The 26284-nt window shown below is 40.6% G+C and overlaps 1 protein-coding gene across 2 annotated transcripts in view; it reads left to right on the top strand.

Moving 5' to 3' along the window:
- Positions 1–3057: 3057 nt before the first annotated feature.
- ADAM12 (ADAM metallopeptidase domain 12) overlaps positions 3058–26284 on the top strand; it is a 178654-nt gene continuing 155427 nt past the window's right edge. For both annotated transcript variants that reach the window (XM_028729961.2, XM_077930356.1), the window contains exons 1-2: positions 3058–3826; positions 23821–23954. In XM_028729961.2, the coding sequence (XP_028585794.2) occupies positions 3706–3826; positions 23821–23954 (255 nt within the window). In that variant the 5' untranslated portion in view covers positions 3058–3705. The remainder of the gene's footprint in view (positions 3827–23820; positions 23955–26284) is intronic.

Below are 26284 nucleotides of genomic sequence, written 5' to 3'. Positions count from 1 at the left end.
AGATGAGTCGGCCATTGAGGATTGACACTTAAGAGTCACTCTGGATAAGGCATGCCGGAAGAGGGGTTGTTGTTCTGTATGCTCCAAAGCTAAGTATTTAAGAACACTGAAAACAAAAGGTGTTTCCATTTCAAGAGAATGGAGTGCAAGCTGGTTTTTTGGTTTTTGGGTGTGTTTTTTACATATAATGGAACTTCAAGGAAAACACAACCTAAATCGTTCCGAAAGAAGATATTGGAGCTTCCAAAGCATTTGCCATTTACGTGCACAGAAAATAGTAGATAGAACTGAAATGCATTCTTTCAAGATTCATTGCAACCCAAGCTCATGTTACCTTTTCAGGTTAATCCGCTTGAGTAAGACTATGCATTGACTGGAGAAATTCAGTTGGAAGAATTCAGGTGTGATTGATGTAGGCTAGGCAAAGATCCCAAGAGGAACAGGCCAGCAAAAATAGCTGCTACTTAAAATGTTGCTCCCAAACCATCAAGTTGCACAGCAACTATAAAGCAGTGGAATGTATAAACTTCACACACACATACATGCACTTGATGTCCCAGTTCTTTCTAAATCGAAATTATGCTTGCTTGGTGGCATCTTGTAAATACTGCTTCATAAAATTCTTTTATCCTTTCAGAATGTGGTCTCATTTTGAGACAGGCTGTTGCCAAAAGATTAAAACTGCAGCATATATATATATTTCATAAATGCATAAATAACTTCAGGATTGTTCTGTCACTTTTATTTATATCTGAATATAATTTTACAATGCTTTATCATTTTAATAAGAAACAACAGTTTGGCAGAATTCCCCTCTGAATCCTGAAATCTGCTGTCATTTTAAAAAACAAATCACCCAGTTTCAGATATAGCTTGGCCATTTTAACAGGGTAATCCTATTTGTGTATACTGAGCAGGCAGCCCCATTGAGTTCAATAGGTCTTGAGACTGGGGTGCTACTTCTTTATAAACATGCTTAGGATCAGACTGAAAACTCACTTTCCACATACTTTGAGCAGGAACCCCTGCAAAGAACACTCAGGATTTTTCTAGGCCAAAATGTCAATATTAATACAGTACTGTGATCAGATTCGGAGGTAGCAATCACAGTTCAGTAAACCATGGCTGCTGAGGCCAAGAATGAGCATCAGACCCATGCAATACTGCCTCCACCTTTACCTTTGCACACAAGAATAGTTTGAAAAGCCATAAATTTCCATTATATCCATACTAGAAAACTGTGTTTTAATTTAATCAGGATGTTAAATCCACTGAGTTGGAAGAGTGCATGTTCTAGAGAGGGTGGAAAATGGAAAATATGTATGTTTCCCTTTTCTTCCTCGTAGAACATCCCTGGATAGTGCAGGGAGAGGATTTTGTTGACCTCATGACACACATTCCTCAATCCCCTCCCCTCCTGGATACTTACTAAGGCCTTTTATATTGCAGCCCCCACAATGTGGAATTTTGTCTGCTATCCCGGGAAATGTATCTGCCACTCCTTCACATCCTATTTTTCCCTTGTAATTGGAAATTGTAATCCTTAGGTAACCCTTTGATATATGTACTGCTGATTGAATTTTGTTTTTGTTATGATTCTAGTTGCTTGGTTGTTTTATCCCCCCCTTTTAACAATTATTGATTGTTATTTGTTTCATTGTTTTGTTTTAATTTCTGATGTTAGCTACCCTGGATACTTTATGGATAGAAATGTAAGAATGGGATCCTTTCATAGACAATTTCCCCCTGCTATGAGATGGAAAAACGAAGAGAACAATTCATTCCATATTAAGCTTCTTTAAAATTCCATTGTGTTCTCTGGAAGTGATTAACCAGAATCTCACCCCTTCCTTTTGAAATCAGTGGGATTTAGGCAGCAAATCTAACCACTTTACTTGGGAATAAGCCCCATTAAATTCAACAGGAAATACTCCTTCCATGGGCCCATGCAAAAAGGTACAGCCTGACCTAATGTGAGAATTCATGGTGACAAGGCCAGTTGCACCTCAGAGGGGATGGCATTCCACAGCCTGGGAGCTACCACAGAAAAGGCCTTCTCACACACTGACCCCGTGTGAACTTCACATGGCAGTGGAACTGCCAACAAGGCCTCCCCTACAAATCCCAGCACCCAGGCTAGTTTACATGGGAGAAGGTGCTGCTTCAGATATTCTGGGCCCAAGTCACTTAGGGCTTTATATGTCAAAATAAGCATCTTCAATTGGACTCAGAAGCATAATGGCAACCAGCACAGGTCCTAAAGAAGCTACTCAGGCAATAATGTCTTCCAGCACCCTGGCTGGTGCATTCTGCACCAACTGCAGCTTCTGGACCACCTTCAAGACCAGCCCCATACATAGTGCATTACAATGGTTGACTGGAGGTCACCAGAGCATGGATCACTTCAAGGCAAGCTATTTCATGTCATCCTTGGCAGGGAGCGGGAGGTGGGACTCCATTTTGGGAACTGCACCAAAGCCCCTAACCACCTTAATTCCACCTTGAGGGTACAAACCAAACTTGACAACTACATTTCAGAATAAAACAAGTATGTGCAGTAGATGAATTATCACGTGCATAGACCCTTTTGTCCTCCTCACCTATTCCAAAAAGATGGATTTTTACCAGCATTACAAAGGTGGATGTATGAATTTCAACACATACACAAAAACTGGCTTTTATCCACTTGCAGAAACTAATACTTTAATGTTCCAAATTCTGGAAGAATGATCTGGCCCCTTTCCCTGCCTGCTGCAAGTCTGTCATAAAGGAAAAAGACTGCAAACATCATCTATTTACATATGTTCCTGTGATGGGTGACCGCATGTCAGACACAAAGTAATATCTTTTCATTTGTCTGACAGCTGTGACAATGTGAATGAAGGAAGATTTAAAAACAAAAATCCTGAGGGAAGCATGCTGAAGAAGTATTCTATTCCTCACACTTTAAAATGACATAAAATACAATCCAACCAGGCATTGGAATAAAGCACAATTATAATATCAGCAAGGAATCCTTTTATTTTTGAGGGGACGGGAAGAACTCATCACTTTTTTCTGAAGCCATTTGAGTCACACACACAACAATCTGAGAGAAGAGACGTTTGAGACAAAACAAGATCATTCATCATCGCTGGAGGGGAAGAAGAATTTTACAGCCAGCCTTAAAATTAATCCCAAATGAGGGAGTCTCCTTCCAACACGAACTGAAAATTGGCAGGTCACTTGCTCTGCAAAGGAACGGTTTCTGCCTACACGTTTCGGAGGGCGCTAGGACCCTGCGCGGGAGCAGCAGGACGAAGGCAAAGAAGACAATAATTTGTTCCATTGTAATGAGAACTGTGAGTGTTGGCAAGGGGCATTTTTTCACAGGGCCTGCCTTCTTCCACTAACGATTTTCAGTGCCTCCTGTTAGCCAACCCGGGCAATTTGTTCAGTTATTGCAACGGTCAACATATTTGATCTTGCGGGGGGGGGGGGGAACCCCCTCTCCACCAACAGTTTAAATTAAGAGGGGGGGGAATATGAAAGCAAAGCCCAACTCATCATCAGCCTATGCAGGAGCAGGAGGGGATTGGGAGTCAGCTGTATGCAGGAAATCTCTCACATCCTGAGTTTCCGTGCTCGCTCTCTCGCTCTGTAACTGTATATTAATGGGGCTGTTCTCCAGCCCCAGCTGATGAAAGTTTCTCACTCTAGGCTAAGATGTCCATGCGTCGCCATGCAGAGCGGCTACGCTCCCTTCCTCCTCCTCCTCAGCCCCCTGCCCAGCTCTTGCTCCTGCTGCTGCTCAGCCTCTTAATAGCACCACCATCCGGGGCTCAAGGTAAGTTGGAAATGCTTATATACGTAACATGCATGCATGCACCGCAATATATATATAACTTCCTTGTCGCCAAAGCGGCCCTCCCCAAGTTCTGTCAAACGTCCACGTTTTGCATTTCTTTTGTCCTGCAAGGAAGTCGCCCTTTCGGCATATTTTCTCTGCTGTATCTCCTCGGCACCTCTTCTTCTCCCCCCTTTATATTTTACCCCCGAGTTGGTCACACTGAACAGTCCTCCCCCTACCGCCCCGCTCTCCTTTTGTGTGACTGGTATATAGAAGGGAGCAGCGAGGAGCCGGCATTTCTCTTTCTCCGTCTCTCCGGGCGCTTCCGTTGGCGGCTCCTTCGCTGAGCGGGAGGCTTTTGGCGGGGGTGGCCGGGGGGACGCTCGCCTGGCGCGAAGGACGGAATTCCCGCCCGCCGGCGCCCTAACGCCTCCCACGAGCGCGAGCCCTTCCAGAGGCGGCGTTTCCCTCAGCGCAAAAGCGCGGGCTTTGCTGCTCCGTTTCGAAAATGGGCACAAGAGGCGCTGCTGCCGCTTCGCGCCGGTGTTGCCGTCAGTCACTTCACGCCAAAAGGGGGTTTCCGAGAGGCCATCTCTCTCCCCCCCCCCCTCCCCAGGACTCCCACCCGCTTTCAACAGCTGTGTGGAAATGATAAATGTAACAGGTGAAACTCCCCGTCCACCGCCGCCACCATTGCAGTCCTGCATGCCTCGTGGACACCTGTTGAATGCCAGCCTGCCTGCCTGAGTGCTGTGAAAGGCAGAGGACGCCGAAGGCGGGGCGGGGGGGGGAGAGAGAGAAGATCTGCTTCACTTTCAAAGGTTGATTTCAAGACAAATCACGGGTGAATCCTAGGAACAGTGAAATGTCCCAGGAAGGGTCCTCAGGCAGGATTACCTCCAGCTAAAACTTTGAAAGGTAATTCCCGAATTCAGTGGGGATTCACTTTTCAGATAAGGCCATAGGAAGTGTGTGTGTGCAGCCCTAGTTGTACATGCAGTTGCAGAAGTTTCTTATTATTGTTGTAAATTAAGTGGTGTGTGAATATGGATTTCGGTACATAAATAACAACCCGCCCTGTTCGTTTTTTTCCAAATAAGCCTTTTCTTCTGTTTGTTTTCTGATTTGATACCAATAAGTCACTGAAAAGCAACAACAGGGCTGTTTTTTCATTGGCATGCAACTTTTACACTACAGTTCTACGCACACTTTCATGAGAGTTGACATCATTCTGAGTAAATGTGTGGAATTTTACTTTTACTCATGTTACTAGAAATAAGTGTGTTGACCTGTGTGCATGGTTGGGTGCCCCAAGAATAGAGGCAAATATAAGTGAATCTGTAGTATGATAAAGTACACAGCCTTGTTCTCACATAACCCTGCCATCCTTCCCAAACCAGGTGCCCTCCAGGTGCTAATTTAGACTGCCACTCCCACCATCCTTCACCATTGGCCATGATGGCCAGGACACATGAGACTTGTAGTCTAAAACATCTGGAAGGCAGTGGATTGGAGAAAACTGTGCTAACCATGGTTTGTTTGGCCCAAGGGGTAGGTAACATTTTTTGGCTTGATGATCACATTGAGGGGTTGCTATCTGTCCAAGGGCTACATACCAAACTAAGCACATTTAACACATGCAGTGTGTGTACAAATCCACATACACTCAGTGGGAGATGCAGTTTGCACACACACACGCACACACACACACAGTGGTACCTCGGGTTAAGAACTTAATTAGTTCTGGAGGTCCATTCTTAACCTGAAACCGTTCTTAACCTGAGGTACCACTTTAGCTAATGGGGCCTTCCGCTGCCACCACACAATTTTTGTTCTCATCCTGAAGCAAAGTTCTTAACCTGAGGTACTATTTCTGGGTTAGCAGAGTCTGTAACCTGAAGTGTCTGTAACCTGAGGTACCACTGTATATATATGTACACCCATTCAGATTGCAGGGGTGGGAAGCAGACAAGATGAGCCTGCACACATGCACATTCACACAGAACAGATGGAGTGGGACGGATTCAGGAGCAGATAGAGCCACACAGAAAACAGGATTTTCATTCTCCAGGGCAGTGCTAGAGTAGGAGAGTCTCCTGTTCTAGCAGTTCCCTAGGGAGGAAGAAACAGAGCCACCTCTTCTTACCTTTGAAAAGGTCCTCCTTCCTATGCTATGGCACAATTGTCAGAAGGTATTTGACAGGAAGCATTAAGAAACATTTCTTCCTATTTCATCAGCCTTCCAGAGATGTTCTAACAAGCACACTCACCTTTTAAGACTGGTGCAACAGAGAAAGAACCTAAAAAGAGGTGACATCCCCATTCCCACATCAGCAGTGACCACAACAGTGGAGGCACAATGATGCCACCTGCTGGCTATTTTTTATTGGGGGGGGGGGGAGGTAACCAAATTATTTGGTGGTTGGCTGGGCTTCATGGATCACCTAAAATCAGTTGGGGTGGGCAGTGGACTTGGGCCATGGGTTAGCCACCCCTGGTTTAGTTAAAGTGAGGCTTGTTTGATTATCTGAACCCAGCCCAGTATATTAACTATGCTTTGTTTTCTGGAAACAAAGCACAATATGAGCAATGTTTTATTGTTGACATGAACCATGGCTTGTTTTAATGATGGTTTGGTGTCATGTCTGAACCCAGCAGCTATGCTTAACCATGGTTTGTTTGATCACACCACGCCAGGTGCTCAGCCTGCTGTGGAAGCAACTGAGGAAAAAACAAGTTTGGGTGAACAATACATGGCTTGTTCATTTGCTTGTTGTACTATAGCTTACTGTTGCATGTGAATGCAACCAGTGTTTGGAACCTTCCCCTTGGAATGTTTTCTCAGTATAATATAGCTGCAGAGCTCTAATTCAGATTAAACAATGTTATACATGTTATAATTATCCCCCACTGAGTTCATTTACACTTATTTTCAGGGAGGCATGTACAGTATTGCAGTGTGCTAAAACTGGGCTTTTGCATGGAACAGAAGCTTCACCACCACCCATAGGTGCCAACTGAAATAAGGCAAGGCCCAATGGTGGTGTGTTTTTGGCATTTGTTAAAATAACCTTGTTTGCCAAGCAGTTGCTGGTTAATGATACTTAGCTTGTAGTTTTCCTGGCTACTGTGGAGGTTGCTGTAGTCTTTTTTTAGTGTTGATTTTATTGAATTAGTTTTGTAATTGTGAACCAGCTTTCACTTTTCAAAAAAATGAAATGCAGCATAGGGGTGTTTTAAATCAATAAATAACAGGATAATGATATGAGTTGATGAAGGCTATCTGTGACCCACCGTGCTGATAGATGCAAAACTTCAAGCGACATTCTCTAGCTCTTGTCAAGCACACATGCTTGTGGGATTTGACTCACAGTGTACCTCTGTACTGAATTATGCTGCTTCTAGGCTAAATACTTGGCACACAGGATCCATAATATGATCGGCATGGTATTTGTGTTAGTTTAAGGAGAAAAATTATACACCTGAGATATTAAAGCATAAAATGGGTTACTGTGAATGTAGGGTAGGCACTTCACAAAGCAATTTTATGAGTGCTTAACTGCCCAAGTGTTTATGTAATGAATTTAAATAGCTCTGAGAGAGTGTTTAAGAACTTAGATGAATAGCAAAAAAAAAACCCCTATACTGCTTTTTGTAGGCAACTTATTCAGTCTCTCTTATATCACATATCAGGTCTGTTTGTTTCTTTGGACTGCCCCATTCCCAATGTTATGTGTACTTTAAAGTCAAAGCCAGTTTTGGATAATCTGTTAGGGTACTTGTCTCAGCTGCAATTAATACAATAATTACAGTACAAATAATGTATTGAACTAAAACACAGAACATATAGAATTGCAAACAGATACTGATCTTGCCAGTTTGTCCCAGAACCAGATGGACACAACAACTACAAATAAAAAACTGAGATAAACCCAAACTTCTGTATTTGAAACGTTCCTCATTATTGAGGATGAATTCTGCCTTAATTTTATTGAAATGACCTTCTGTAATCATTGAGTGAGCCATGTTATAAAAATTTGTTTCATTCGATTTTATATTATGAAGCCCATTACATATGCTTTACCTATCTACATTCCATGCAACATGATTTGTTTAGTATGAAGTATCATAGAATTGTAGAGTTGGAAGGGACTCTGGGGGTCATCTAGTCCAACCCCCTGCAATGCAGGAATCCTGCCCACAGCCTTCCCTGAATGATTGAAGCTTGCACTTAGTCACAGGCAAGCACATGGCCTAATTCATTGTTCATTCGCATCTATGTGTAATTGCAACAGACCTTCAAAATAGGAGATTTATGTGTTATTTAAAAGTATGCAAAAAAGCAAAGTTAGCCTTACTGGCCAGTAACAAAAAATCCAACCAAAACATCACAAAATAATTTGCAAGCTTGCAAATTCTCTATAATTCTTCACCAGCTAGATAAATAAACAGAATGGGGAAGGAAGGAGAGGGAAGAAGAAGAAAGTTTGCTGACTCATGTCAAAGCTATGGGGTATGTATCTGGTCACAGTTATAATGTGAGAGGAGGTAGCAGACATCCAGACAAAGCTCTCTTAAGTGCTCTTCAGATATTAGGTTGCACCAAGGACTGCCAGGAAGAAGAAACATAGTAATGGCTGCCTTACCATCTCTAAAACCACAATAATAATAATATAATAATACATTTTATTTATATCCCGCCCTCCCCAGCCGAAGCTGGGCTCAGGGCGGCTAACAACAATCAAAATAGTCCAACATTCTAAAAACATTCATTATAAAATTAATTAAATCAAATTAAAATGAAATTAATGGCAACCATCAAGCAAAATTCTGTGCAGATTGCCAGAGGAGGGGGTCAGGCTGCGCCCTGCCCAAAGGCCTGGTGGAACAGCTCTGTCTTGCAGGCCCTGCGGAAGGATGTCAGGTCCTGCAGGGCCCTAGTCTCTTGTGACAGAGCGTTCCACCAGATTGGAGCCGCGGCCGAGAAAGCCCTGGCTCTAGTTGAGGCCAGCCTAACCTCTCTGTGGCCTGGGATCTTTAAGATGTTTTTATTTGCAGACCGTAAATTTCTCTGTGGGACATACAAAAACTAGAACTGACCCAGGGACTAGATCTGTCCCTTCCCACCTATCAAAGAACCCGTGTGCTTTTCCTGGTTGCCTGTGTGAATAGTTGCAGACTTCACAACTTGAAGTATTAGCAAACTTCCCTGCCCCTGTCCCTGCCTATGGATTGTTTACCATCTAGCCCAGTGATGACCAAACTTGGCCCTCTATTTGTTTTGGGACTACAGTTCCCATCATCTCTGACCACTGGTCCTGTTAGCTAGGGATGATGGGATTTGTAGTCCAAAAATAGCTGGAGGGCCAAGTTTGGCTATCACTGATCTAGCCCAATAGAGAGTTAGGGAGAATTTGGAAGGTTGCACGCCATTCTGCAATATTTTAAATCTTTGTTTTGTAATATACAACTGCAAGAAATAATGAAATGGTGGGAAACTAGGGAATTTGGAGTTCATCACATCTGATGTGATATGAGACCAGAGATTCAGAAAGTGTCAAGGTAAAAGTCGCTCAAATTGTCGCTCAAATTCGATTGTCTCTAAATTATACTGGCCTTTGGCCTTTGGTCCCTTGAAGGCTCCATTATTGAAGCCTAGAGGTTTCTTTTTCTCCATCTCTAGGAGAGTCCTCAAATCAAATTGTTGGTCCCGCATTTCTGTACCTTGTCTCACTTGCTATTCCTGATGGTACTACTGCCAGAAATTTATTTACTTTGGTACCTCGTGTTGCATAACCTCCAGGTTATGGAATCTTCAGGTTACAGCCGCGGCAAACCCAGAAGTGTATACTTCCGGTTTTTGCCGCATGCGCAGTAGTGCTCTATCGTGTTGCACATGTGCACAGAAGCAGTGCCCTCTAGTTACAGATTTTTCGGGATGCGCACGACATCCGGAAACGAATTAAATCTGTAACCAGAGGTACCACTGTATTGCCAGTGGTGCATCGATGACATATACTCTGGAGGAAGGGAGGCACTCTGATGTGTGGCAGAAAAGGGAGATGTCTGAATATTAAAGAGACAGGGGTCTGAGGTCGGCTGGAATAAGGCAATCCTATTTTGTGGATAGAATCCAATTTAGATTAAGGCAATTATAATTAGTTATATGCCCTTGGTTTGCAATGAACCAGTGTGGCTTTGAAAAAATTGGGACCAAACTGAGAGTAGAAATTATTTTTGTAATGACTGAAAGTCAGTGTGGTATAGCAATTTGGGTGCTGGACCCTAGACCTGGGAGTCTAGGGTTCGAATCCCCACTCAGCCATGAAATGCACTGTGTTACCTTGGGCCAGTCACCATCCCTCAGCCTAACGAACCTCATAGGGTTGTTGAGAGGATAATATGGAGGGCAGGAGAGCAGATACTTGAGCTCTTTGAAGGAAATGTCGGATATAAAAGCATAAATGAATGTTATATGATTACAAAATATTGATAATAATTTGAGCCAGAATACTAGGCACACTCACTAAGCCCTGTCTGATGCATTGAAACTTTCTTATAAGTAAACATGCATTGTTAGTCTGCAGTTCTATTCCTACTTTCTGGGAGTAAGGGCCATTGAATTCAGTGGGGCTTACTTCTGGGTGGACTTGTATAGGATTGTGCTGTCAGCTATTTCCATAGCATGTCAAATCTACCATGCAAAATATTTAAAATATGTGCACTTTGTGTTTTTTAAATAAATCCATTAAGACTTTAGCTATCATCTTCAGTGCTTCAAAAGCATGGTGCTATTAAAATGACTTCATTTCAGTGTAATTTCTGGCCCAGAACTTGAGTAAGAATGAGGACGACTTGAATTTACTGTTTGTGTATCTGAAAATACAGGACAATGAAACCTTAGATTGGATAAACACATTTTTTCTTCTCCAAAATATATGATCTAATATGGCAACAAGTGGAATATTCCATGGCCTGTTAATTGTGCTGGCTGATAGCATACAGCAAGGCATACAGATCTGAATGTGGAACTTGGCAAAAATGCCTTTTGCATCTGTTGCCAGCAGTTACACAAAAGATTCTAATCAGGCACATATTTGAAACTTTTTCTGGTAGTGTCCTCAATTTGTTGTGGTGTATGTGTTTTTATATTTGTGTCCCTTTCAAAATATGAGCTGATTGAATGTAGCAAAATACCCCGCTTATGGCTGCTTATCTATGAAAGATTAAATTACAATGTGAACGTTGCGCCATCTGAATGGTGATATGATGCAAAACACAAAAATATTGAATGAGTAATCCTCCAGCTCTTTGTCTTGACACTGCGTTAAGTGAAATGAACATGCAAGCAGGCAGGAGCTGGAAGTATTTGAGTTCTATTTATTACTAGCCGCAGATGCAAGGACTAATCCCTATGTATTAGTTCTCAAGGTGCTTTTTGGTAGAAACTGGGGGGGAAATATAAGCCGGAACACTGTTTTATCTTTGTAAAACTGATCAAAATGAGATGTTGGTCACATAATATAGTTACAAAATTTACAGTGGTATTGTGTCTATGACTTTTCATGCCATCCTTTGTTCTCATAGCTGTGAATTAAGCCCTTTGCACCTATATATTATATATATTATATATATTAAGTTTATTGGCCGCTTTTTTTTACCAAGGTAACTCAAAGCAGCTTACTATACAGTGTTAGAAAATCAGATATATCAGCTAGGCACCAAATGGCTCCTTAAACCAGGGTTACCATCGCCAAAATGGAATGTACATTATTTCCAGTAATAGATGAATTTTTGCACACATTGCTTAGCTGGAGAACTGCCTTGCAAAATTTGGAGAAATGAAAGTTTTGAAGGATTTCTGTGTTTTGTTTCACATATAGTTTCAGAAAGTATGAGTTAGGTAGGATCACCTTCACATGTGAATGGAACTGAATTTCTTTCCCATTTCTAATCACCAGCTACTTACCTGGTCGCTCCATCTTATAGTAAAAAGCCCCTCAAATTTATCTGTATTTTGCCTTTACATTTTGCCATTTCCCTTCTCAGGGCTCACCCACACTTCCTATTGTCCCTCTGCTTTCCCCTAGTGGGAAAACTGCTCTTAGCACTCAGTTGGAGCAAACAGCAATACAGGTTTTCTCCAGATTTATGTTTTCTCCTGTTTAGCACTAAGGAGTGGGTTTTCCATGGGAGCAAGGGGGGAACGGCTCAGACCCATGCCAAGAAAGTGTGGGTCAAGCCAATATACAAGAAATGAAAGGTTTATAGAGATACTATATCGACATATAAACCAGGTATTTTTAAAGATACAGTCAGCTTTGAAATATTTGACTTGCATAAGTTCTGCTCTTTCACGCTGCACCAAACATATGCTTGAATGACTGATGGAGTCATATGGCTCCCAGAATGAAGCACTTGATTGTGTACAGAACTGCAGGCTTCCAAAGGTTATACCACAGAAGCTGAAATACTAAGAAGACCCAACTGTTAAGGAAGCATGTGCTACAATGGGTACTATTATATTTATGAAAGGCTGTTTAATCCCTTCTCAATATAGCAGTGTATTCAGCTAACCAAGAAGTAAAATTAGCAGTCTTGAGATTATAAAATCATAGAATCATAAATTTGTAGAGTTGGAAGGAACCTCAAGGGTCATCTAGTCCAACCCCCAGCAATGCCGAAATCTCAGATAAAGCACCCATGACAGATGGCCATCCAACCTCTGTTTAAAAACCTCAAGGAAGGAAAGTCCACCACCTTCTGATGGAGTCCATTCCACTGTCAAACAGCTCTTACCTTCAAAGTTCTTCTTGATGTTTAGTTGGCATCTTCTTTCTTGTAACTTGAAGCCATAGGTTTAGGTCCTATACTTCACAGCAGGAGAAAACAAGCTTGCACCATCTTCCATGTGACAGCTTTTTAGATATTTGAAGATGTCTATCTTCTTCTATCTTCTCAATCTCCTCTTATCCAGGCTAAACATACCCAACTCCCACGACCGTTCCTCATAAGGCTTGGTTTCCTAGACCCTTGATCATGTTGGTTGCCCCCCCTTTGCACATAGTCAAGCTTATCAATATCTTTGTTAGTGAGAGCCAGAACTGGACATAGTACTCCATGTGTGGTCTGACCAAGGCAGAGCAGAGTGGAACTTTTGCTTCCCTTGATTAGGGCACCATGCTTCTGTTGATGTAGCCTAGACTAGCATTAGCCTTTTTTTGCTGCTGCATCACACTGTTGCTTCATGTTACGTTTGTGGTCTACTAAGACCTCTAGATCCTTTTCACACAGACTACATGCAAGTCAGGTGTCCCCCATCTTATATTTGTGCAGCTGGTTCTTCCTGCCTAAGTGTACAACCTTACATTTGTCGCTATTGGATTTCATTTTGTTAGTTTTGGTCCAGATCTCCAATTTGTTAAGGTCATCTTAAATTCAAATTGTCTCTTCTGTGTCATTAGCTACACCTCCCAGTTTGCTAATTTAATGAGCATCCCCTCAATTCCTATTCCAAGTCGCTTATAAAGACATTGAACAACAACGGGCTCAGGACAGAACTTTGTGGGGCTCCATTTGTCACTTTTTTTCCAGCATGATGAGGAACTATTGAGCACTATTTGGGTTTGGTCAGTGAACCAGCTAAAAATCCACCTAAAAGCTACCTCATCCAGCCCACATTCTACCAGTTTCTCCACAAGAATAGCATGGGGGACTTTGTCAGAAGCATTACTGAAATCAAGATACACCATGTCCACAGCTTTCCCCTGATCCGCCAAGCTTGCAACTCTATCAAAAAAAAAAAGAGAGATTCCTCTGGCATGACTTGTTTTTGAGAAACCCATACTGGGTCTTAGTAACCACAACATCCTTTTCTAAGTGCTCACAGAACAACCATTTAATTGTCTGTTCTAGGTCCTTTCCTGGTGTTGATGTCAAGCTGATTAGTTGGTAGTTACCTGGGTCTTCTTTTATCTCCCTTTTAAAGATGGGAATAACATTTGCCCACCTCCAGTCTACAGAGGCTGGAGATTACACCTGCAACCTCCTTTAGTATCCTTGGGAGAAGCTCATCAGGCCCTGGAGATCTGAATTCTTATTGAAGGCATATTTTGTCTTGCAGGTTTTTTATCAGTACATTGTAGCTCAGAAGGAAGTGATTCACTGAAAAGGAAGTGATGACACTGAATATTTCTTTGAACTGCAGTGTAGCAAAGTTTCTTTTAGCTGCTTAGCTAAAGGGGCAGTAATACTTGAAACTCATCCTTCTCATTTGAGTAGCTATGTCTTATGAATCTAAGCAATGCAAAAGATCAAATGGACATGCAGCAAACCTCCATGTAGATTAGTTTGAAGTTGGCAGCCCTGTCAAGTTAGAGAGAGGATACATTTTGATTGGAAGCAGAAGGCACTGAATTAATTTCAGAAAAGCATGGAGTCATCTAGCTGCTGTTTTGTCCTCAGGCTCATCAAAGGCCTTAGCTGATCTTTAATGTTCTAAAAAAATGTTACATGACTATTAATTTTGCAGAGAAGAAAAATACATGATGTAAATGAACAAGATAAGCTGGAATTAAGATTAAAAAGAAAGAAAAAGAAGCAGCAGGATGTGCTATTGAATAAATGTTTTGTGGAAGAAAGGGTACACTTTATTCCCTTTGTAGGATTCAGTAAGACTTGTACTGTACAGTGGTACCTCGGGTTAAGTACTTAATTTGTTCCGGAGGTCCGTACTTAACCTGAAACTGTTCTTAACCTGAAGCACCACTTTAGCTAATGGGGCCTCCTGCTGCTGCCGCGCCGCCGCAGCACGATTTCTGTTCTCACCCTGAAGCAAAGTTCTTAACCTGAAGCACTATTTCTGGGTTAGTGGAGTCTGTAACCTGAAGCGTATGTAACCCCAGGTAACACTGTATATACACATAACACCGAATAGGACTTAACATTTTTAGCAGGTACTTTGGGATCATTCTAGCTATTCTCAAAGACACTATTTGATAGATACTCGTTTTCTAAAAGCTGGAAGTAGTGCCAGCATTGCAGCCCCTTTATCTTTGTAAACTTCTCTGCATGGATAACTTGTACAGATATTGGTTAGATTTTCAGAATGCCCGTTGAGGTCAGTAATGAATGGAATAGGGGTGAAGAAACCACAGCATAGTCTAGATAGGATGCAAATTGCATTTTTTGAGTGGTCTGTTGAGATTGTGTATATGGCTATTTTACGTTGGGTCATACTGCTTGTGGTGTGCTTCTGGATTGTAAGGAGGTAGCTGTGGTCAGGAGTTAATGAGCTTTAGCTAATACACCAGCTGTCCTGCTTTCAGGAAAATGAGGAACCTGCTGATGACTTCCAACCTTAATACTGATCCAGAATTTAGGAGCATAGCTCTTGGGAAGGGGTCATCTGCATTGAGTATCCACTTGACCATTGTATTCCTTTTTGTTGTAGAAAGTCTCTGCATTGCATATTGTCTAGGAGATGTTGTAGTTCAATGATCAAATCTGCAAATCTTAGGTGGAAACATAGGCTTCATCTTTTTGTGTGTGGAAGCAAGCACTAAGAATGATCGAGGACGCTGATGCCATCCTCTAATGTGGTCATCTGAGTATTTTCAGAGCCATGGCAAAGTAAAATAAAACAGAAATCACAAGCTTTATGTGGGTTTTTCATAAACTCAAAAAGTTGCCTATTGTTCTAGATGGGTATATTCTTTTTCAAATGCAAATGCCCTTGACTGTTATTCCCCTGTCAGTGTTTGCTTGATAATTCTGCAGTGTAGATGGTATCCCCTTAACAACTTGGGACCAGTTTACCTGCAAGATCGCCCTACCCCATATATGCCCACTTGACCATTTCAATTTGTGAAACTCTAACATTGTTACAGGTGCCATATAATGCTCCTTCTGAACATTCTGTTTAGCCAAGCCTGTCCAGATATGTAGAATGTTGATGTGTGTTTTAATTGGGTTCATTTTTAGCTTATTTTTGAATTTAATGTTTTAAATAGTCATTTTTACTGATAATTTCATTTTTTAAATTCTTTTTGTAAATTGCTTTGAGGTTTTTTAGGCTCAAGTGGTAGATAAATAAATAAACAAAATCATGCAGCCTACATTTTCACCAAGCAGAATATTCTGACAGACTGATATTTTATTAATAATGTTAAATGTTTGTGATTATGAAATAGATATGTTTCTTCGGAGGGCAGCAAGTGTTAATTCCTCCACAATTCTCCATATTGTTTATCTCTCAACAAAGGCTGCTTTTTCCCTTTCTGTGAGTAAAAATAAAAATTCTTTTTCCTTGTTTACTTCCATGGCAGCATTAAGTCTTTCCTTTCATGATGTTATGGAAGGAAAAGAAGTAATAATAAAAGCGTTGTAGTATATTGAAGATTGTTATCATTTGAGTTCATACTCCTCTGAAGGCTTGTGAGCTGAGAAGAATAAAATGTTTTCCATCTATATCTGACCAGTGATTGGTAGGAAGTATTTTCATTATGTTTGAGCAAAAAATAAAGGGGTACTATATGATTGAAAGGAGCTACTTTCAGTGCACACTGATTTTTTTTTTTAAAAGTTTCACACTTATGATTTTTATACGTCTTACTATAATAAAAACTTTAAAGCAACAAATAGCATATCCTAAAAACTGAATAGAAATAGATAAAAACAAAATGCAACCATATTTCTTAAATAAAAGCTGAGCAGTGTGCAGAAATATTAATAAGTAAGAGTCAGGGACCAGGAAAGTCTGTATAAGCTTAAGTTTTTAAGGAGCATTTAAAATTAATTACTGTCTCTGCCTCACAAATTGCCTGAGAGAGAGGACATTCCACAGAGTGGGTGCAACCACCGAGAAGGCCCACTTCCATATTGTCACCAAGTGACTATCTGGCGGTCATGGAACAACAAGCAGGAGCTCTTCCAAAGATCTTAAAGACACATGACATTCATGCCTTTGCTACATTTAAATGGGTTATAATTAAGGAATATTTGATTGAAAAAGGAAAATAAATGTTCTGATTAAAAAGGATGAAAACCCAAAGCTTTAAAAGGCTCAGTAAGATGGGGGAAAATCTGCCTTGCCACAAGCTATAATTTTATATTTACAAATGTACCAGCAAATAAATTATAATTATTAATTTAGGTAAAATTAGCTTGATCCTCAACTGGTGCAACTGGGCTCTAACTGTGATTAATTCTCAATAGTACAGTGCTGGGCCATGTGTAAATTATTAGGGCATTGCCTAATCACAGTACCTTTTTGTAAATAAGTTGCAGTGATTGGTGCACTGTTCACAGAGATGCCAACCAGTAATTGTGTAACAGCAGTGGGTTGGGTCATGACCAATAACATTTTAAGGTTTCTAAGTTGCTGATGGATAACCTTTCTGTTGCTTTATCTGTCTTCATTTGTTCTGATTATGTGTTTTATTGTTGTGTGGTAGATTATTATATTGATTATTTTTTACCCTGTCCCAATATCAATAGATGAAGGTGGGGCTATAAATATTTAAATAAAAAACAGAACCAGAGAGAGCATATATTTGGTGGTTGTAGTGTTTATGCACTGAACTAAATGTAGGCAGACGTTTTGGAGCACAGCCATATGAGTGAACATCCAGAAGCTTACTATCTTTTGTTTCCTTGTATGCTTACATCTCATTTCCTGTTTGTTTCTTACACAATGTAGGTTCTCCTGTGTTTATAACAAGCTTTTCTGCCTTCCGTATCTCAAACATAGAAAAGAATTAAGAATATACATTTGGCATTGTTTGAATTGTATAAGTTACTCTTCATTTCTTGCCTTGACCCTTTGACATCTATCTGCATCCCCTCTTTTTTTAGTACGTTGTTGTGAATCCTGTTTTGATTTCCTGTGTGATTCTGTCTAGCTGACACAACTTCCTTTGTGTCTCTTTAGGCAATTTACAGCCCTTGTTTCATACTGGCATGCATCCCTCTCTGATACAAATGCTATCTCTCTCTGAAATGTTTTGTCCATTTCCCCCTTTTCAAATAATTTATCAGTATGAGAACGCCCTATTTATGCAGTATGTTCCCCTGTCTTTAGCATAGTCTTTCGCACAGTTAACACTATATCTGAATAATAATAATAATAATAATAATAATAATAATAATAATAATAATAATAATAATAAATTTTATTTATATCCCGCCCTCCCCAGCCAAAGCTGGGCTCAGGGCGGCTAACAACAATCAAAATAGTCCGACATTCTAAAAACATTCATTATAAAATTAATTAAATCAAATTAAAATCAAATTAATGGCAACCATCAAGCAAAATTCTGTGCAGAATGCCGATTGCCAGAGGAGGGGGTCAGGCTGCGCCCTGACCAAAGGCCTGGTGGAACAGCTCTGTCTTGCAGGCCCTGCGGAAGGATGTCAGGTCCTGCAGGGCCCTAGTCTCTTCTGACAGAGCGTTCCACCAGATTGGAGCCGCGGCCGAGAAGGTTTACAGGGTCAGTATAATTCTTCTATAGGAAGCCCAGTCCTACTTATTTGCAGACAGGAACATGGTTGTCTTACAGCTAAAACTGGATCTGTTGTTACCTGATGAGGAAGCCAAAGCTGTCAGATTCTGCCCTAATTGTAAGACAAAGCCTATATCCTGTTTTTACTTCTAGATGCAGTTGGTTTAGAGATGTGCTTGTCTTCATAACTGAATTAATGACCCATCAAATACTGCAAAGAAGGACCTGTATTTTATCAATCAGCCTTACAGCTGATGAAGCTATTATAGCAAGAGGGACGCGGGTGGCGCTGTGGGTTAAACCACAGAGCCTAGGACTTGCCGATCAGAAGGTCGGCGGTTCGAATCCCCGCGACGGGGTGAGCTCCCCGTTGCTCGGTCCCTGCTTCTGCCAATCTAGCAGTTCGAAAGCACATCAAAGTGCAAGTAGATAAATAGGTACCGCTCCGGTGGGAAGGTAAACGGCGTTTCCGTGCGCTGCTCTGGTTCGCCAGAAGCGGCTTAGTCATGCTGGGCACATGACCTGGAAGCTGTACGCCGGCTCCCTTGGCCAATAAAGCGAGATGAGCACCGCAACCCCAGAGTCGGTCACGACTGGACCTAATGGTCAGGGGTCCCTTTACCTTTATTATAGCAAGAGTGGTGAACTCGTGGCCATTCAGATGTTGGTAGACTACAACTCTGACCATCCTGACTTTTTGACAGTCACTGCTGCTTACCAGGAGGGGTGAGGGAGCTGGGTGTAGCGCCATCTGCTACTAGGATGATGAGATTTGGAGTCCAACAACATATGCCACAGGTCCCCACCCCTGAACTGAATACTTGTATGTGGTTGCAGGAAGACAAAAAGGATCATTACAACTCAGTCGCAATGGATCACCTAAGAAGAAGCCTCAAATGTAAAGCTAGTTTTTAAACATTGTTCTACACATATAGGCAGATGCAGTGCTATTTGGGGGGGGGGGGGCGGAATTTGCCAGAATGCACCATGAATGACTCCCTTGTTCTCTTATAATGGCAATGCCACCCATCTGAGAGGTGCCGAAACTGAGATCTAGTGAGTTCCGGCTGGAAAAAAAGCCCTGGGCAGATGTAAAGATCCTCAGCACAGCAATTGCTCTATACCAAAGTAGGAACATCTAAATGGGCTGAGTGTCTGGATCTTTTCATCCTTGTCTTCCCAATTCAGAGAGTAATGCATGGAGATAGAAAGCATGATTGCAGTACTCTGTGTGATAAATGGTAGCACATGATGAGTGCACAATGTCTTTTGCATAGTCTAACAACATCTGGAGGGTCTTTGGCACTTGACTGGTTGCTAGGCTTCTTGTCCCATGAAGAAAAGCCCTCTATGGAATGGAATGGAGTATGCCCATCCCATCTTGAGACTGTTGTGCTGTGTTCATTTTAGAGAATAGTTAATAGTAATGTTGGAGAAATCTTAAATGGTCCAACTTTAGTTGATGCATACATGCTTTTAACCAGGCATAGGCAAACTCGGCCCTCCAGATGTTTTGGGACTACAACTCCCATCATCCCTAGCTGACAGGACCAGGGGTCAGGGATGATGGGAGTTGTAGTCCCAAAACATCTGGAGGGCTGAGTTTGCCCGTGCCTGTTTTTAACCATTGCACAGCTGCTTGAAGAGCTCTGTAAAGTTTAAAATTCCACATGCACCAAAAGAAAGTGAGATAAAATTACCTAACTTCTAACTAAAGTTGGGATGTATTGTTTCAGTTTTGTCATATATTTGGTTCTGTTGAAATCCTTCTATTTCTTCCCAGCGCTTCAGAGTTAAATGTTTTTACTAGCATTAGTAAATTGGCTAACATTGAAGCAAAAGTATCATTTGGTCTCCCAAGATTTCTATCTATCTTCTCCACACACACTCACCCATTTATTAAGCGTTAATAAATATTGCACATTAATAAATTCAGCACTGGGGGAAAAATTGTAGAGAGAAATATTTTGCTTTTTAAGATAAAAGTTTATGAAGTTTTCCATGGAGGCTTAACATTTATGAATCTTGTAAAGTAGTTGGTATAAAAATGAAGTCATTTAATTTTAAATAGTTGTGACTGCTCTAATGAGCCGAAAAGAATTCTGCACACACATTGACAAAATTGACTCTTTTCATAATATTTTTTTTTGTCAAGTTTCACTTTTTATTTTACCTGGACAATGATCCTTTCTTCCTGGAAGAATTCAGATGTTATTTTCAAGAATTTGCAGTTAAATATTTATAGTATTAATTAGTAGGCTGGTAGCATTTCCTCCCCTGACCCTTCCTTGATGACACTGTTTTGATTCCTCATGGTTGATACGAAACTGTGTAGATTTCATTTCATGCTACGCTTAGAAAAGTAATACTATGCGTGCTCAAGATGTGTGAAAGGTTTCCACCCCCCTTCCATAGCAGTATGAAAAAAAATTGCAGTTTTAAATGGCCAAACTACTCCTTCCAATCTGTGTTGAAGGTTTAATTGGGACAAGAAATAAAATGTGGCTTGGAGAGATTTGATGGTGATCATGCACTGATTTGATGGAGATAATCTGATTAATCATATGCTCTGTTCAGAGTCATTGGGTGGGACTACATTGCTCTCCAGGCATCCCAGTGCTGCATGTTGCTGGCACTTACCAACATGGGAAGGGGAGAGGCAGCAAGGGAGCTCAGAGTGCTGTGGGCACAGTGTGGTGTGAGCACACTCATGACACCAAACCCACTCTGTACCAAATAAACAACCATCTGACTTTTAGAAGACATCTGAAGACACCCCTGTTTAGGGAAGTTTTTAATGTTTGATGTTTTATTGTGTTTTTAATACAGTCATACCTCGGGTTACAGAGGCTTCAGATTGCGTTTTTTTCTGGTTACGGACCCGCTGAAACCAGGAAGTTCCAGAATGGGTTACTTCCGGGTTTCAGGGGTCGCGCATGCACAGAAGCGCTAAATCGCAACCCGCGCGTGCGCAGACGCGCCGCTGCAGGTTGCGAACGTGCATCCTGCACGGATCAGGTTCGCAACCTGAGTGTCCACTGTATTCTTTTGGGAGCTGCCCAGAGTGGCTGGGGAAACCCAGCCAGATGCGTGGGGTATAAATAATAAATGATGATGATGTATTAGCCTTGCCCTTCTAGGAATGATATGACATCTCCCTCACATTCAGGGACTCTTCAGTGGCATAACTGTCTCATGCTGGACAGGCACCATCATGTCTGCAATTCTATTTAACATTTATATGAAACCTTTGGGAGCAGTCATCAGGAAGCTTGGTGCACATTGTCATCAGTATGCTGATGATACCCAGCTCTTGTTTTCCCATTAAATCTGAGACAGGAGATGCTGTGCAGAAACTGAACCAGTGCCTGGATGCACTTGTGTAGAGAATGAAGGGACAACAGATCGATACCGAACTTATTTATTTATTTCATTAATGAATTGTTTCCTATCCTGAAACAATTTGCAGTATCATCACATATATGAAACCAGTTAAAAACAATTGCACTTTTAAAAAACAATTTCAAAAGACAATTATAAACATAAAAACAGTTTAAAACAACAGCACATACATAAAATCAATTCAGTTCCAAGATAAATACCAACTGAATCCTTCTAAGATAAAGACACACTGTGGGTAAATGGTTTCCTTGCCTGTTCTAGATAGGGTTACATTCCCTCTAAAGAAACAGGAATGCAGTTTAGGGTGCTCTTGAAACTATTTTCCCGGGTGGCCTCTGTGGTGAAGAGTGCCTTTCTCCAGCTGCACCCTTTCATAGCTAGGGATAATTTGGTCATTGTAATGTGCTGTACATGTGGCTTCTCTTGCAACTGATCAAGGGGCTGCAGATGGTGCAGAATGATTATAATCTGATACATGCTAGGAACTAAATCCACTGAACTCAGTAGGACTTACTTCTGAGTAAACATGCCCAGGATTGGTTTGCAGCCTTTTAAGATCTTGCGCTACAAATAAATGGATCGTCTCATGGATTGTCATTACTAAAATACAGAGCTGAAGTTTGGCTGCAGTCCAACCAAGTTAAACACTTAAATCTCATTAGAATCCTGTTAAAATTTCTCTGACCTAGAAGTATGCAACTTTGACTGGACCAAGCCCATAGTGAGTAACTTGAGACCCATGGAGCTTTATTACATTTTAGAGCTGTTTCTCTGGCAGCTATAATTAGTATAATTAGGAGTAAGAAATAAAAGCCAGAAACCAGTTGCTTTTTTGACATAGCGCTAATAATCTGGCTCTGCAGTGCATACTGTGTTAGCTTGTATCTTCTCTCTTTGAGATGATTCTTTCACTAATGTGCATCTAGAACACCTAGGGACTGTAAATACTCTGCGACTTGCATGTTCCAAATAAAACATTTTGAAACTACTGAGATAATTGATAATTATGTCCATGGCAGGGGGAAAAACAAACTCAAATAGCTTGTAGAAATGGCACACAACTGTGGAGTTTTTTTCAGAGAAGAATAAAATGTTAAAGATCTTAAAAATATTTAGGAGAGCTAATACAAAGTCTTAAATAAAAATGGTTAAACCCTTTGTGCAAAATCAATGTGAAGATCCATGGGTGTAGCCAGGATTTTTGTTGGGGGGGGGCAGGACTTTGTTAGAGGGGGCAGGACTTGTGTGGCCCCCCCCCAACTGACATGATTGGTTCACTTAGTTATTTCTATTGTTTTACTTGATCTATGGGGCAGCAGCTGCCTCCCTACCTGCTCCCCCCCCCTCTGGCTATGCTCATGTGAAGAGCTATATAACTGAGATGTAATCTTATTGTAGGCTAGCAGGTACTCTGGTGAAAGAAAAGAAAGAACATAAGAGGAAATTGCTATTTATTTATCTTTAGTGGTGTTGCCATACTAGGATGGTTTTGTTCTAAACACACTAAACAATGGTTTAACAGTAATGTGAATTAGCCAAGCTTTCCCCAGGCTCATGTAATTCCCTTTCTTTCCTTCTCTAGTGTAGCTGCAAGAGGAAATAAGACACACTTTAGATAAACCCCAGTTTAGCATCATCTGAGCCCTAAACGATTGTTAATCTTAACTATGGTTACTGAAAACAGAGTGCCTATACAGCATGCAGTGGAGACATGTGAGAAACCTCTGCCTTTTCAGCATTTACTCTAATATCTTACCTTGGCCTCAGGGACCTTCTGAAAGATTGCCAGGGACCACAGTCTTAAGAAGCAACTGGGTTGCTTCCATTATCATTTCCCCTTCTATTTCAAGTTAATCTCTTTCTATTCTTTCTTCCACACGTGGAAATGATTTCTTTATCTACTTCCAAAGTGAAAACAACATAATATGGAACCAAAAAGCAGACCACATAAATGCTTACTTGTGTATCACATCTTTAAGTATTACATTGGTGTTTTACCTTTTCAGTTTATTTCATTTAGCAATATTTTGTATAGCATGTGCAATATGTTTGTTAACATTATTTTAAAAATTTCATTTTTTCCTCTAGGAGGGGATGCAAAGCAAAAGCTGGAATTCTCTAGGCAATGGATTTCAAAGAACCAACCAGCGCACTATGAAATAATAGTCCCTTATCTCCTGAGTAGTGAAAAGTGGACACCATTAAAAAGCTCTTATTCCAAGGTATGTATTCATTTGGCTGTTATATAACCTCATAGAATATAGCCCATCTGCATGCAGGATTGCAGTGATAGCCTGCAATATTCTCTCTCTCTCTCTCTCTCTCTCTCTCTCTCTCTCTCTCTCTCTCTCTCTGTGTGTGTGTGTGTGTGTGTGTGTGTACAAACATATTACTATATGGAACCATACTCTTAAATTATTTAGAGTCCATAGAGAGAGATACCACATAATGTGACTCATTGTTTAGATTTTATCTCATGATGCTGATTCATTTTTGTTAGCTAGGGTTTTTGAAGATATGAGCTTCCCCCAACTTAAAAGACCATAAAGGCTCTTTTGTTATATTTTTCTCTGTCTGAATGTCTGTGGTTTAAAACAGAAATCTAAACTGCATTATTTTGTTCTTTTACTTAATATAGCTATCAAAAAAGAAGTGATCAGCAATGGATTAGTAGAATTAAACAGAAGCCCACTGAAAATAAGATAACTAGACCAACAAATCTCAACTTTTGCTTCCAATCTTTATTCAGTTGATTTTGCCAGTTGCAAAAGTCATTTATTGGCCAATTGTGACATTATAAAGGTTACCAGCTTTTTTGGGTATGTTAGTACATTGGAATTCTGAGAGGATGTTGTATGTGCCCCCACATACATACTTTATTTTTCCTTGACGTCTGGGTTGAACTCTGATTCAGCAGAATTAATATGGATTCTGTTGAATTTGAATAATTTTACATGGGGTTCTTATCAAAACATTTGATCTAAGGCTTGGCTCTCCAAGGATATTCATGGCTTTTTATTTATTATTTTTTTACTTTGGTGGCTTTGTTGCCATCCTGTGAAGTCACAAAGCACTTCTGTGGACAAAGAGGTAACTAATGATTTGATGGTAGCTCTGAGGTGATCCCTTGTCAAAATGGCAAAGATTGATGTGGAGCCATTTGTTGAATTTATATGTTTGTACCATGACAGCACTGAAAAGCACCAGATGATTGTTGTGGCTCAGTAAATAGAGATATAGATTTGATGGTGGGTTGGTGGCTGGAAGAGGGAATTTCAGAAGGATCGTGTTTTACTGGATCTGAGGCTTTGTAAGATCCAGAAGTTTCCAGTTGTATCAGAAAGCACCATATTGGTGACTACAGCCTTTTATGGTACAATTAGAATTTCTTGTAGCACAATCTTGATTTATATTTACAGAGAAGTATGCCCCAGTGCATTCAGTAGAGCTGCTCCGTATGATTTTTGCATAGAATTTAATAGATGAATTAGATTTTGTAATGTTTTGAGTTTTAGAAGACAAGTCTTGGTATATGTGGTGATTTAGTTGTTATGAAAACATATGGTTTCATGCATTCAGTTAGCCTTCATTATCTTTCCTAATTGGCAGGGGGATAATTGCCAACTTTTAAAATACAACATTCACCAAATAGGCATACATGTGGGATCTTAAGCAAACTAGCACAATGTCTTATGTATTAGATATCTTCCTGATTCTATTTTTAGATCATTTAATTAGAAACAGATGGTGTGCTTTTTATAATTCTTTAGAGATTTCAGATTTAGTGAGTGTAGTCTGTTGAAAGGGTTACAGCACAGGACCTTTCTGAGAACAATGATAAAGTATTTATATCATTAATTTGTTTCCCATACTGCTTCCAATTCAAGGTGAACATTAAAAAAAGATTTGTGGTTTGGTACAGAAATCCATGCGGAGCATCAGTGCCTTTCTTTCATGGGAAACGGTGGAAACTTTGCTTTTATATTAAGTTTCCACCAGCATCCATGGAAGGAAGGCACTGGTGCCCCCCACGGATTTTGGTACCAAACCACAAATCTTTTTTTAATGTTCACCTTGAATTAGAACCCATTAAATTCAGGGCCAACAATAATGGATATGAGATATGTTGACTGAGGGCCCAGGCAGCTGCTTTGAATAGAGGGAAGGTAGAGCCTTGAGAGAGAGTTTAAATTCTTTCCTCCTATGCCTTTTCCTTAACTGTAAATATATGCCCCTCTCAAAGTTATTTGGCAGGGTGAGGGAGGCGGGAGAAATTAGTGAAGGGTAGGATTAGAACAGTACCTGCACCAATATCCATTCTAACTTCATCTTTTTACTTTCCAGTATTAAAGGAAATGTTTGAGGGGAAATGCTCCGTGTTTGGTCTTAGTAGAAATTATTTAAGACATTAATGTGTTTTAAATAATTGTGTGTTCCTAGTGGTGGGGAAGTTTTCCTTATTTGCTGAAGGCCCCCTAAAACTTGGTTTAAAGATTAACTATTAAGCCAATATTGCTGGGAGGCATATCAGTTGTTTTAACACAGACTATTT

The sequence above is a fragment of the Podarcis muralis genome, chromosome 6, assembly GCF_964188315.1.
Source record: "Podarcis muralis chromosome 6, rPodMur119.hap1.1, whole genome shotgun sequence".
NCBI lineage: Eukaryota > Metazoa > Chordata > Lepidosauria > Squamata > Lacertidae > Podarcis > Podarcis muralis.
Note: the sequence above shows the minus strand (reverse complement) of the source record. Positions and strands in the feature narration are given on the sequence as shown.